The sequence below is a fragment of the Phocoena phocoena genome, chromosome 2 (genome assembly GCF_963924675.1).
Source record: "Phocoena phocoena chromosome 2, mPhoPho1.1, whole genome shotgun sequence".
NCBI lineage: Eukaryota > Metazoa > Chordata > Mammalia > Artiodactyla > Phocoenidae > Phocoena > Phocoena phocoena.
In genome coordinates this window covers 84,824,713-84,838,793 of record NC_089220.1, presented here as the reverse complement: position 1 = coordinate 84,838,793, position 14,081 = coordinate 84,824,713, and the positions used below count along the sequence as shown (strand labels likewise).

At 42.0% G+C, this 14,081-nt stretch overlaps 1 protein-coding gene across 4 annotated transcripts in view; it reads right to left on the bottom strand.

Moving 5' to 3' along the window:
* MGA (MAX dimerization protein MGA) overlaps window positions 1-3,094 on the bottom strand; it is a 91,226-nt gene extending 88,132 nt beyond the window's left edge. For all 4 annotated transcript variants that reach the window (XM_065871269.1, XM_065871267.1, XM_065871268.1 and 1 more), the window contains exon 1: window positions 2,031-3,094. In XM_065871269.1, the coding sequence (XP_065727341.1) occupies window positions 2,031-3,094 (1,064 nt within the window). The remainder of the gene's footprint in view (window positions 1-2,030) is intronic.
* Window positions 3,095-14,081: the final 10,987 nt, after the last annotated feature.

The following is a 14,081-nucleotide window of genomic DNA, read 5'->3' as shown; positions in this document are numbered from 1 at the left end:
TAACCTAAGAGAAAACCTACATGACCTTAAATATGGCAATGACTTTTTAGATATGAAATCAAAGGCATGATCCATGAAGGAAATCATTGATAGGCTGAACTTCATTAAAATAATAAACTGCTTTGTGAAAGACAACAAGAGAATGAGAAGACCACAGACTAGGAGAAAATATTTGCAGAAGAACTGGGACTTCCCTGGTGGTCCTTAAGAATCCACCTTCCAATGCAGGGGACGCAGGTTCGATCCCTGGTCAGGGAACTAAGATGCCACATGCCACGGGGCAACTAAGCCTGCACACTGCAACTACTGAGCCCACGCACTCTGCAGCCCGTGCGCCACAAGTAGAGAGAAGCCCGCATGCCGCAACGATCCCACATGCCACAACTAAGACCCAAGGCAGCCCCCCCTCAAAAAACACACCAAAATATATAAGGAACTCTTAAAAAAACAGTAAAACAATCTGATTAGAAAATGGGCCAAAGACCTTAAAAGACACCAAAGATGACATACAGATGGCAAATAAGCATATGAAAAAATGCACCACCTGATGACATCGTGTCATCAGGGAAAGGCAAATTTAAACAAGATACTACTACTACACACCTATTAGAAAGGCCAAAATCCAGAAAACTGACAACACCAAGTGCTGACAAGGATGCAGAGCAACAAGAACTCTCATTTCTGCAAAATGGTACAGCCACTTTGGAAGAGTTTGGCAGTTTCTTATAAATCTAACACTACTGTTACCGTACGATCTAGCAACCACACTCTTTGGTATATACCCAAGTGAACTGAAGGCTTGGACATGGATGTTCGTGGCAGCTTTATTCATAATTGCCAAAACTGGGAAGCACCCAAGATGTCCTTCAGGAGGTGAATGAATAAATGAACTGGTACAACCAAACAAGGAAATACTATTCAGCACTGAAAAAAAATGTGGTACCAAGCCATGAACAGACATGAAGGAACCTTATATACATATTACTAAGTGAAAGAAGCCAATTTGAGAAGGCTACATACTGTATAATTCCAACTATATGAAATTCTGGACAAGGCAAAGCAGTGAGATAATAAAAAGGCAAAAGGTTGCCAGATGGGAAGGGGAATTAACAGGTGGAGAATAGAGGATTTCCAGGGCAATGAAAATACTCTGTATGATACAATGAGGGTGGATACATGTCATTACATATTTGTCCAAACCCACAGAATGTATATCACCAACAGTGAACCCTTATGTAATCTACGGACTTTGGGTGATTATGATGCATCAATATAGGTTCATCAATTGACACAAATGTACCACTCTGGTGGGGAATGTTGCTAATGGGAATGGCTATGCATGTGTGGAGGCAGGGGCTGTATGGGAAATCTCTGTACTTTCCTCTCAATTTTGCTGCAAACCTAAAATTGCTCTAAAAACATAAAGACTTTGATAAAAATAAATAAATAACACAAGTTCAAATTTAAAAAGCACAAGAGTATATCATGCTATTTTAACATGTAATTATCTTCAGCTTATTTCTTACTCAGGCAATTTATGGATTAGGATGTCCACAGGGCACAAAATTCTTATGTACTACATATAAACAACTTTACTTTAAATCTCTTCTGTGCCTCACTGGGTAAATTCTGTTTCAGTTATGATTTGGGGGTCATTCTTTTCCCTTCCCCAATCAATCAAGAGTTGTCTATACATACTGTACATCAACTATATTTCAATATTTTAAAAAATTCATCTATATATATTAACAAGGAACAGCCACACATGATTAATGAAAGTCTAAACCTACAATCTAAATCTAAGGTCCCCATTCTGATAAGTCATCTAATTTGCCTACAATTCTGGATTGTGAACCCAATCCATATTCATTACAGAAAAATGAACTGTCACTTCACAGAATGTAAAAGCAACTGTGGTACATTTTATAGCAGCTTGCATTTATCAATGTCTAAAGTCAGCAATCCACACAATCAGTATTTTAAATTCAAACCATCCTTTTATCTCTAAGAACAGAAAATCTGTTACCTACCTTTCAGAAACCTCTTGCTTCAACTGAGGAACTTCACCAAGTGCTGAATCAATATCCATGAAACCTAGAAAGTCTCGTTTTACATTAAGGGAAGGCTTCTCCAAACCCTTGCATGATGCTTCATGACCCCTCAATAAAGGATCCGAATCAGTTAGCTGTATCTCTGACCCCTCACCTTCTGTAAGACGGACCCGTTGACCAGGAGAACTGGGAACACTATTCCCTTCCTGGTCAGAGCTGTTCTTTTGCTTTCCATCTCTCTGGGGCTTACTATTCAGCCCATCATCCCGGAAGCCTTTAGCAAATGGATTGTAATCTATTTTCAACTGGGTAATCTGAATGTTTTGATAAGCTGTTACTGCAAAGAATTCAGTCTGTGGGAAGGTAAAAGTGTGGACACCAGGGCCATTTAACTGTATCACTTCGGTAGCCTTCTCTGCAGGCACCAAATGAAGCCTCGGCAGGTAGCGATGCATAGAGTGCAAGATAATATGCCCTTCTTGGTCCAGTGTATTGTTGGTAAGTTTGAGTTTATAGAAAGATACTGGTTGATGCATCCAATAATGACCTGTGGAAGGAGATTCTGGATGAATAAAAACCCTCCCCAAAACATGGGGTTCAGCCTTCCCACTGGGCTCCCACCAGCGACCATTCCATTTATAACGATGGTTATCCACAGGAGATATATCCATGACAAGGATATATTTCATATTTGAATCTAAACCTGTTATCCAATAACGACAGTAAGGAAACATGCGTCTTCCCTGCTTGGTCAGGATCATCTCTGTGCTTCGATGATAGAATTCGTTCCACATACTATTGTTATCCAAGGTGACAGTGATTCCTCCTACAGTACAATCAGCTGGAAGGCAAATCTTTCCCTTAGATTTTCCTGGTGATGAAACACTGCTAGCCAAAGCGCAGGCATCCCGATTAGTAACCAAAATTCCTTGATCAGTTTTGCCATTTCCTGGCTGTTTTAGGATGACAAAGAAGGTAGGTGCTGCTCCTGCCACTGTCCCACCATCTTGATTAGCCAATATAATCTGCTGTTTCTCCTCCATGATTCCAGTGGGAAAATCAGTAGTAAGATAACTATAGTTACCACATAACCACAATGGCCTTCCCAGCCTAAAAAACAAGCAAAAAAACACTTTAATCAAGTGAACATTTATTTTGTTAACAAAAATACAAGAATGATTACAGTACCCCCAAAATATATTCCTAAATTCTTCTAAGACTTTGCTTCTACCTTTCTCTCAATCACTGTGAAGATACTGATTCTGGAGTATTTATCTCTTTAAAGTTCGTTTTAATCTAATTAGTTAAATTATTCATATCCCAATCTCCAATAATTCACTATACATACTACAATCTCAAATAAAAACAAAAAGTGTACATTCATTTTAGAAAAACTACATGAAAGTATAAAAGTATACAGACTTCGAACTTCCCTGGTGGCACAATGGTTAAGAATCTGCCTGCCAATGCAAGGGAAGATCCCTGGTCGGGGAAGATCCCACTTCCACGGAGCAACTAAGCCAATGTGCCACAACTACTGAGCCCAAGCGCCACAACTACTGAGCCCAAGCGCCACAACTACTGAGCCTAAGCGCCACAACTACTGAAGCCCGTGTGCTCTAAGGGCCCGCATGCTGCAACTACAGGGCCTGCATGCCACAACTACTGAGCCCACATGCTGCAACTACTGAAGCCCGCACACCTAGAGCCCGTGCTCTGCAACGAGAGAAGCCACCGCAATGAGAAGCCCGCGCACCGAAACGAAGAGGAGCCCCTGCTCGCCACAACTAGAGAAAGCCTGCGTGCAGCAACGAAGACCCAACGCAGCCAAAAAAATTAATTAATTTAAAAATAAAATAAATGCCTTAGTTTTTAGAAAAGAAAAATATACAGACTTAAAGAGATCAAATTGGAAAGTTATTTTCATTTTAAAAGGATCCTGATACTTAATGAATTAATTTGCCAGAGGATTCCATTACACAGCAAGTTCTCCTGAGATGAGTAAAAATTAACAAATTTACATGTTATCTTTGTATAAGATCAACACTTATTATGGTAATGGCATGAGTTCATACATAAGTAAAATGCTATTTACCTTGTTAGTACATACATTTAAAGAAACCATGACAAATCACTGGAACTTACTAGGAAAGAAACAGTTGGCTCCACACCTCAGACCTTACACTGAAAAAAATTCCAGACAGACCAAACATTTAAATCCCACCCCACCCCGCCTCAGTGTAATTTTTTTTTAATTCTTAAAGAAATCTCTGAGAAAACCTTTTTGATAATAAGTAGGACATAAAATCTAGAAGTCAATAAGACGACAGAATTTTTGATAAATTCAAAATCATGTAAATTTGTTTTTAACATGACAAAAACCACCCACGCAAAATAAAAAACAAATGCCTGAATGGAAAACTATATTTGCAACTTATATCATAAAGAACTCATTTCCCGGAGCTTCCCTGGTGGCGCAGTGGTTGAGAGTCCGCCTACCGATGCAGGGGACACGGGTTCATGCCCCGGTCCGGGAAGACCCCACATGCCGCAGAGCGGCTGGGCCCGTGAGCCATGGCCTCTGAGCCTGCACGTCCGGAGCCTGTGCTCCACAACGGGAGAGGCCACAACAGTGAGAGGCCTGCGTACCGCAAAAAAAAAAAAAAAAAAAAAAAAAACTCATTTCCGTAATATCAAAAGGGATCATTTTATACAAATCAACAAGACAAAAAATCTAACAGAAAAATGGGCAAAGAATAGGAAAAGCAAATGGTTATGAAAACGTACATAGTCTCGGAATAGAGGAAATTAAAGTCGTCCTAAAATACTGTTTTTTACCCTATCAGAACAGCAAAAATCAAAGTTTGGCAGAGGTGTTGTAAAGGGTGTACGTCAACCAGCATTCTCATCTAACCAGTTGCTGAGAGTGTAAGATGACAGAATCTAAGAGGATAACATGAAAATATCAAAAGTACAAATGCATACATCCCATGAAACAGCAGTTCCTCTAGGGTTTTATCTTATATACATGTGTGCAAATACACACATACACACCAGTGATAAATGGTGGTACAACGACGGAGTGGAATATTCTGCAGCTAGAAAAGAATTATAAACTTTATGGACTCATACAAAAGTACAAGATATATTAAGAGCATAAAGTTCAAAACAATTGTAGATTATGCTACATACTTCTACAAAGTTTCAACCAAAAAAAAGCCAAAGAAAAAACCCAGTATGTATGTATCTGCTTGACATAGACTATCTGTAAAGACAAAAAAGGAACTGGTAGTATTGGCTTTATCAAGGGAAAACAGGGTGGCTGGAAGAATACATATTCTGACACTTTCTAAATTTTGTATCTTGTAGACATACAACCAATTTCAATAAAAAAACTAAATTAGTTAATTCATAAATGTTACAAGAAAAATGCCACATATATTGTACAATTCCATTTACATGAAATGTCCAGAATAGGCAAATCTACAGAAAGTAGATCCATAGTTGACAGTGAAAAGGGAGAGGAATAATTGGCACAATTGCTAATTGGTATGGGGTTTCTTTTGGGGGTGATCGAAATGTTCAGGAACCAAAAACCATTAAATGTATCCTTTAAAATGGTGAATTTTATGTTATGTGAATTATATCTCAATAAAATGTTTTAAAGAAATCTCAGATTGTTACATTCAACTAAAGTGATGTGCTAAATTACCTAAATATTCTACAAGATATAAAGCTATCACCAATTAGCTTTTATACAAAAAAGGAAAATGTTACATTACTACTTCTGTTTAAAGTGGGTCAGTAATTTTGACTAATCAGATTGAGCCACTTATTGGTGCTCCTCATTATAATTAAAAGTCTAATTTTACTCTTCATCAGAACTACTAACAAGCAGCAAAAGCATCTGATCTGAATTTCACATCTTCTTATAGGGCTGGCCACATGACCGCCCCCCCAAAAAAGTGGGGGGGACTCCAAAACTTAAAATATTCATTAGCCTGAGGATAATATTTTAAAAATCAAGGCTTTAAAAAAGGTTGGCTATTGTTTTGTATTGTGGCTAAATGTGAAAACAGAAACACACTTTCTGACACCACTGTACTAATACCCAGGAAAGGTGAAAAAAGAATTTCTCCTCCGATTTGGCATTTAAGAGATAGATAAAATTTAGAGTGATTCTTTTCAAAAGCTTTCTCAGGCTTAAGGCAATTAAGTTTATTGGTTTCCTAAAACTATCAAGTTTAAGTAACACCTACCAGAGACCGATAAAACAAAATTTAAACAGACTGAGAAGTCACAAATAAAGTGACTTTATAAAAATAGTAAAGTTCAGAAAATTCACAAAAACCAATTCCTCTAAAATGGTGTATATATCAAATAACACAAACTCCTAATCTTGTATTTAGTCCATAAAGCTCAAAATTTTGTTACAAATCAAGTATTTTTGTAAGCAATTATGCAAAAACACTCTCATGAAGTGCATTTAAATATGGCACACAGCAAAGAAGTATCTGAAAAATTTTTTTCACTATCCCAAACCTATGAAGACATTATAGGGTTCAGAATATCCTAAACATTCTATAATATTAAATTCTTGATTTTCAGATCATTTTTACAGGTAAAACTGGGGCAAAGAAGTTTTAACCAATCACTATCCCTTAAAAATTAATCTATGAAATATCAAAGATTCTACTGACAGAAATCCAGTTTAGTGTTAGAGACTGTACTGAAGTAAACTTCATACTTACATTATATATACACATTTCAAAATTTTCCTTTCATCTAAACAGAAAAATTAAGAGCAGAAGAGTCAGACTGCCCTATCTGCACTCTGTACACAGGTAACTAACTAATAAATGTAAAAATGTGTATTAAGAGGGAAAAAAAGTTAGAACTTTCTGACTTTTGATTTGTATAAGGTCTTTTTTTAATCCTCCAGTCAGTTATTCCAGGAGTTGATCAAAATGTATAAAACCAAAAACCTAACTTACGAACAAAACAATCTCTATCTTGAGCCATACATTGCTACTTGGTTTACAAACAAGTAATACAATTTTATTCCACAATAATCTTTAAGCACAGATTTCACTTCACTATAAGCAATATGCCTATGCTTTTGGAATACTATATATACTGGATTTTCTAAAGAAAGGATAGTCAATTCAGCAAATTTAGCTGTTTCAGACAGAGAAATACCACTCTAAAGTCTAAGATAACTTTAACCAATTGCAAAAATCAAATTACTTTAGGAAGAGCTAGGCTACTCATGAAGCAGTAAATCTCCTTCCAGCAAGATTCTAAAAATACTCTGTGTTTGGCTCTCTGAAAGCATTAAGGAAGACCACAGTTTTGGTACATAGATATAACTTAACATTCAAAAAAAAAAAGTTCAGCTTTTCAAGATCAAGCAGTTATCTAAATAAAATAACTATAAAAGTGACCCGAGGAGGTAAGTTTAATTGTGGATGTGAAATACTAACATTCTGAAAATGTCAACGTTTTGAAGGTACAGGCACTCACACACCAACACACAAATGCCATTTTGCAGAGAATGTTTTCAGGTAACATGGCAAGTTCCATAAGTAAATTGCTACAATTTCGGAGTCCCTATTCTGAGTATCTTTTCACCAGTGACATCTCTGGGAGATGTTTAACTACTAAAGCCATAACCCTCATACAACTTACCAAATACACTAACTGGTTTACTAGGTAGGTACCTAATTCAATGATTCAGGTACTAGCCCCGGCCCCAAAGTACGCCAATTTAAAATTCCAAATCAATACCATTACTTTAAAAACACAAACTATTCAAATGATGGTGAACCTAAACCGAATGTTTCCGAAGTTGCTAAAAATAACTATAACTTTTCATACAACAAATGCATTACTGTATGGTAGGCACAAAGATGTTAGTTTGTTCCTTAACATAATCATTCACTATAAGAGTGTGGTTACGTTTCTGAAACTCAAATTTGTAAGAGAATAGGTTCACTCGAATTTCAGTATTCACCAATATACAATGAGCCCAGAAATTTGAAAAATCTTTTTAAAACTATAATTTGCACACAAAAATAATCAGAAAATATGATAGCAAGTGATGCAAAGAGTAAAAGAGCCAACTATCCGTTCTTAATCGTCATTAAGTTAACTTTAATAATTAAATAAATGGTACTCGTGATCTATTAATAAGCGCTTACTTTGGACCAGACTATACCCTGGGCATTTTATCATCACCACAACCCTAAATTTGAAAGGTAAATTTCAAAATATTATCTGAAATGCTTTAGGTTTTAAGGCACAAAGTTGCATTTACCTAAGATAGTAGTCCCCCCCGCTTCTCTCCTCAAATACCATTTGTTAATGCTGGCTTCATGAGCATTTTCTATTCCTAGGAATGATCCCTTAACTACAACTCGGTGTTAGAAAGCTCTCAGGTCCCTAATATTTGCATAAGTAGAATTTGAAGAACTAACGTATATGGCAGAAACGGACAGCAATCAAATGGCCACCTTGCCTTGGATTAAGTATGGCAAGGTACCTGGGGCACTAAGTTTTCTCAAATCCTAAGCATGTGTTCTCTGGAAAATGCACCCAACCCACTCAACTCACACAACAGCTGGAAACATAGCCCTACAGCAGCAAGAAGCACTAGCGCCCACTCCATACGCTTGGAAGTGAAAAGGCCGCCTGCCAGTCTCGGAGGACTACAGTCGCCGTCGACTATCGGGGCCCACATCACCGCTCTCCAACTGCAAAGCCCAGCTAGCCAAGAACCACGTGAAAAAATGCCGCAAGGAAAGCTCTTCCGGGGAAGGGGAGTCCGACTGATCACGTGCCGCCGGCCGGAACCCGCGGATCGCTCGGCGGGATCCAGTCGCATTCTGTTACCGTGGAAACTACAGAACCACCCGCCCGGCCCTCCCAGGCCAGCCCCCTTCCCAGCAGCCGTCACGCCACCTCCAGGCACTTTCCCTGCAGCCTAGCCGCGGCGTCGTGCCCAAAAAGAGGCAGAGCAGGCAGTATTTGCCAGGGACTCTGCCGCAGAAGCCCGGAAAGCTTCACAACACACACTGGCAGCGCGCGGGTGGGCTCGAGAGTTCTCTTGATCCACGTGTCTGCCCCGGCGACGCGAACCCTGGGAGAGTGGTCTCCCCTCAGAAGGAAGAGTACTTTCGTTACTCACGTTGTTCTGCCATTGGTAACCCTTCCTTTCAGACCTCCTACACTCTCCCTGCTTCCAACCTCGCCAGAGGAGGCATCTCCAGAGTTCCGAAGGCAAAGCAAAACTCTTCAAATCATGACACTACCACTTCCTACTCTCAACCTAGTGTGAAATAATCCCTAACTTCTCCATACTCTTCGCACGCAGATTCGTCAACTTTGGTTACTGGTGCTCGGAGCGGTTTATTTCTGTCCCAGACCCACCTACCGCTAAGGGCAGCGACCAACTTGACAAATTAACAGAAGCGGGAAGGCACACAAACAGAGAACTAGCCAAAGGCTGCCCCACAGAGGGAAAAAGAAAATAACACCTGCTCTTCCCACCTGTTTTCCCCGCCCTCATTTCTGCACTTACGAACCACCGGTCCTTTGTTTACCAAGTTCCCACTCCTATACGGCTCACTTCCTCGCCCTCCTTTTTTATTAAACTCGCGGTCTTGCTTCAAACAACCTGCCAGGAAATTACATGCTGGGCGACAGCTTTATACAGGTGTCAAAACGCTGCACACAGCTGCTTAGAAAAGCGAGGTCAGCACAGTTTTGGAACCCCGAGACCTGAGCTCTAAAAGGCAAAGCGCACAAGCACGGCTCTCGACCTAAAGCTCCACGCCTGGCTGGAAGGCGTCACGCGTATCGTACCATGCGGTGCGGCACCCCACGCACGCGAGGGCAGGCCCGCGCCATGGGCGCTTCTCACCCCGCCCGCCTCGTGGCCTCTTTCTGGCGTCGATGTTCCCAGTTAGTTCGCGGCGCGACGCGGAAGTGAGGCCGGGGACGCGCGCGAGGTGACATGCGCAGCCTCGCTCAGAAGACCACAGGCGCGCGCCAAAGGCGGCTCCGCGCAAGGCCTGGCCTGGCCGGAGCGTGCGAAGATCGCTCAGCGGAACGCTTCTGACACCATAAAAAATACACAAGAGCTTCAAACTCTCGGAAAACTCCAATCGGGCCAGTACTAAAGAGACGTCCTCCACCCAGGCCCGAGAGTTACCGTGCGGGGCGTGGCCGGCCTCACCCGGAGTCCTTCACATCCCGCTGGGGGCGGGTTATTCTGTTCGGTTCGCACACCGTGTGTCCGCTCCAGCTGAAGAGCCTGCGCGCGCATCAAACGTCCACGTCATCGCGCACGCGCTCCTACCCTCTCGGAGACCGTCGCGCAAGCGCAAAAGGAGGCGCGAGCAGCACCTCCCTCGCCCCTCCCCCAACACCAGGAGGCCAAACGGCCCCGGAGCTGCGACAAGACCCTTGGGACCCGCCCCTGGAGCTGAAGCCGCTGCCTTTCCGGGTACCAGCAACCGAGAAAAGCCTTCTGAAGCTTCCAGAATCAAGAGTGACGAGGCAGGAGGGAGGTACCCCAATTCCCCCAGCCTCGCACACGAAGCCTTCGTGAAATCTGTGAAACCTTTGCCCGCAGGCTTTCTCAACTGAGCCTGCCACCTTTTCCCTCGGGCTCCTCGCCGGCCCCGCCCCTGCTGAGCCCAGCCCCACCCACGTGGGATTCCGCAGCCCGCAAGGCTTCATTGGCCCGTCAAATGAATCCACGATCTTCCTCCCCAACGTGCTGTGGGCTTAGAGAGCGCCAGAACGTCGGGAAACCTTGAGGAAAAGACCCTGAGAGACGGGTGATGGAGTTTACAACATCCAGAACCGAAGAACACTAGTAAAGTAGGGAGGAGTCCGAAAGCCTCAATGCCGAGTGGGAAGGGAAGAAGAGTTGCTACTAGCTTGCCTGATACAAAGATGAAAGATGTCCTGATAAAACAGTAAAACGTGGAAATGAGAATTTTGCACGATAGAGTGTTACCTGAGCATTAATGCCCTGATCCTGCGTTTTCAATTTTTGTTTGTTCAAGATATTTAAGCTATGAGGTGCAAACAAAAAGTTATCTATGATGTGTCAGGCGGTTGTCAAACATCAAAAATTATCTTTCTTCTTACCCACCCCTTACCAGCCATTCTTTCTTCTCTGCGAACACGCCAGTAAAAAAGGAGAGTTGTTTAAAGTTGTAGAAAAGAGGCAAAACAGAAATTGGTAGTAAAAGAGCAGAAATTGTGGTCCATGTTTCCAAACTTCCCTTTCACTCTCTTAGAAGAACTGGCAAGTACTGAGAACCTACTACCTGCTAGGTGACTTGACATAAAACACTGTGAAGGACAATGTTCATTGCAGCTCTATGTACAATAGCCAGGACATGGAAGCAACCTAAGTGTCCATCGACAGATGAATGGATAAAGAAGATGTAGCACATATATACAATGGAGTATTACTCAGCCATAAAACGAAACGAAACTGAGTTATTTGTAGTGAGGTGGATGGACCTAGAGACTGTCATACAGAGTGAAGTCAGAAAAACAAATACCGTATGCTAGCACATATATATGGAATTTTTTTAAAAAAGGTACTGAAGAACCTAGGGGCAGGACAGGAATAAAGACGCAGATGTGGAGAATGGACTTGAGGACACGGGGAGGGGGAAGGGTAAACTGGGACGAAGTGAGAGAGTGGCATGGACATAATATACACTACCAACTGTAAAATAGATAGATAGTGGGAAGCAGCCACATAGCACAGGGAGATCAGCTCAGTGCTTTGTGACCACCTAGAGGGGTGGGATAGGGAGGGTGGGAGGGAGACGCAAGAGGGAGGAGATATGGGGATATATGTATATGTATAGCTGATTCACTTTGTTATACAGCAGAAACTAACACGCCACTGTAAAGCAATTATACTCCAATAAAGATGTTAAAAAAAAAAATGCGAAGGAGAATGAGGAGGTTACAAGAAAGCCAAAAAGAAGAGGCTTATCCAACAAGACTTATCTGAGCTGGACTCCAGGCATATTAGGAAGGGTCTTCTTTCTCTGCCTTCTGCTCTTCCTGAGAGAATATGCCACACCATGGGGAGAAATTGTGCTGGAATTAATATGGAATGGAAAATATGCAGGCTAAAGTTGACGGACTTCTGAACTTGCTCTGAAACCCCCATTCAGGCACTGTCAACCACAGCATTACCAGTGCAACAAACGAATAATATCCAAGATACTAGGCAAAAGTGAAAAGTAACAGTTTCTTTCACACCTTCTTCTTCTTCCCTGATCCCAAGCACCTCTTTCCTGGAAGGTGCCTTTTCAGAATCTCCCACCTCATCCAAGAATGCCTTCCTGTCAAAGGTCTAAGGTTTCCTCATATAAAATTTCCATTTTCTGAAGCAGAAATAAAATTTGTGTTGACTTGTTATTAATGCATCTGATCCTAAGGTGTAAATGAATGATGACTGGTTAACAACCATGGCTAGTCAGAGTTGCATCCCAAGAAGAACACGTTAACACAAATGATATCCCTAATTGGAGAATTGGGGGTGTGGGAGAATGGAGTTTTTCTTTTGCTACTCTCTCCCAACACCAGGCAAACATTATGAAATGCCAGACACTTAAAAAAATTTTTTTTCAAGATTTAGCACTGGATCTCCTCCTGGTGGGAGAGGTAAACTACCTGTATTTTTTCAAAGTGGGATTTACCTTACCTATACAGATCTAGAGATGTACTATCAAGAACCTGAGAACTTATAAATGTTGTTTTTATATATATAATCTAAAAATAATATTGCCACACCATTTCAGTGGCCTATTTTTGATTTAACATTATGCTGGTACCAAAGTAACCACTTTTTTTGTTCGCTTTGTCAAGCAACCTCTGTGTTTGCATTCAGGGTTTAATGCAGTGTTTCTCAGACTGGGATCCTTGGGTGTACTCTTTGGATATACAAAAACTTCTTCCTTTATATTTTTTTTAAGATTTTTTTGATGTGGACCATTTCAAAAGTCTTTTATTGAATTTGTTACTATATTGCTTCTGTTTTATGTTTTGATTTTTTGGCCGCGAGGCATGTGGGATCTTAGCTCCCTGACCAGGGATCAAACCCGCACCCCCTGCATTGGAAGGCGAAGTCTTAACCACGGGACCGCCAGGGAAGTACCTAGAACTTCTTCCTTTAAAAGGCATCTGGGGCTTCCCTGGTGGCGCAGTGGTTGAGAGTCCGCCTGCCGAGGCAGGGGACGCGGGTTTGTGCCCCAGTCCAGGAGGATCCCACATGCCGCGAAGCGGCTGAGCCCGTGAGCTGTGGCCGCTAGGCCTGCGCGTCTGGAGCCTGTGCTCCGCAACGGGAGAGGCCACAACAGTGAGAGGCCCGCGTACCGCAAAAACAAAAAAAAAGGCATCTGTATATAACCCAAGTTTTTAAAATTCCAAGCTAACTACAAGAATTGACGCTCATGAGTTTCACAGGTAAACCTCAGCGGTCTAGTTGAAGAGCCCTAGGTGACTGTGTCACCACCCAGTCCTGGAATGTTCTAGGGGTTTCCATGCTACTTCCGGTGCCTGTGGTTGAATCATATGGACCAAGCTTCAGGTGCCAGGAGAGCCTGCTCCTTTCAATTGGAATTCTCTCATTTCAGTTATCAAAGCTCACCTTGTTCATCCAGCCTGATACAAAAATCTTTCCCTGGGACATTCCCTAGTGGTCCAGTGGGAAGACTCCGTGCCCCCAATGCAGGGGGCCCGGGTTCAATCCTGGGTGGGAGAACTAGATCCCGCATGAATGCCACAACTTAAGAGTCCTCATGCTGCAACTAAAAGTTCCTGCGTGCCACAACTAAGACCCGGCGCAGCCAAAACAAATAAATTGAAAAAAATTTTTTTAAATCTTTCCCAGGACTTCCCTGGTGCACAGTGGTTAAGAACCCACCTGCCAATGCAGGGGACATGGGTTCAAGCCCTGGTCCGGGAAGATCCCACGTGTCACGGAGCAAC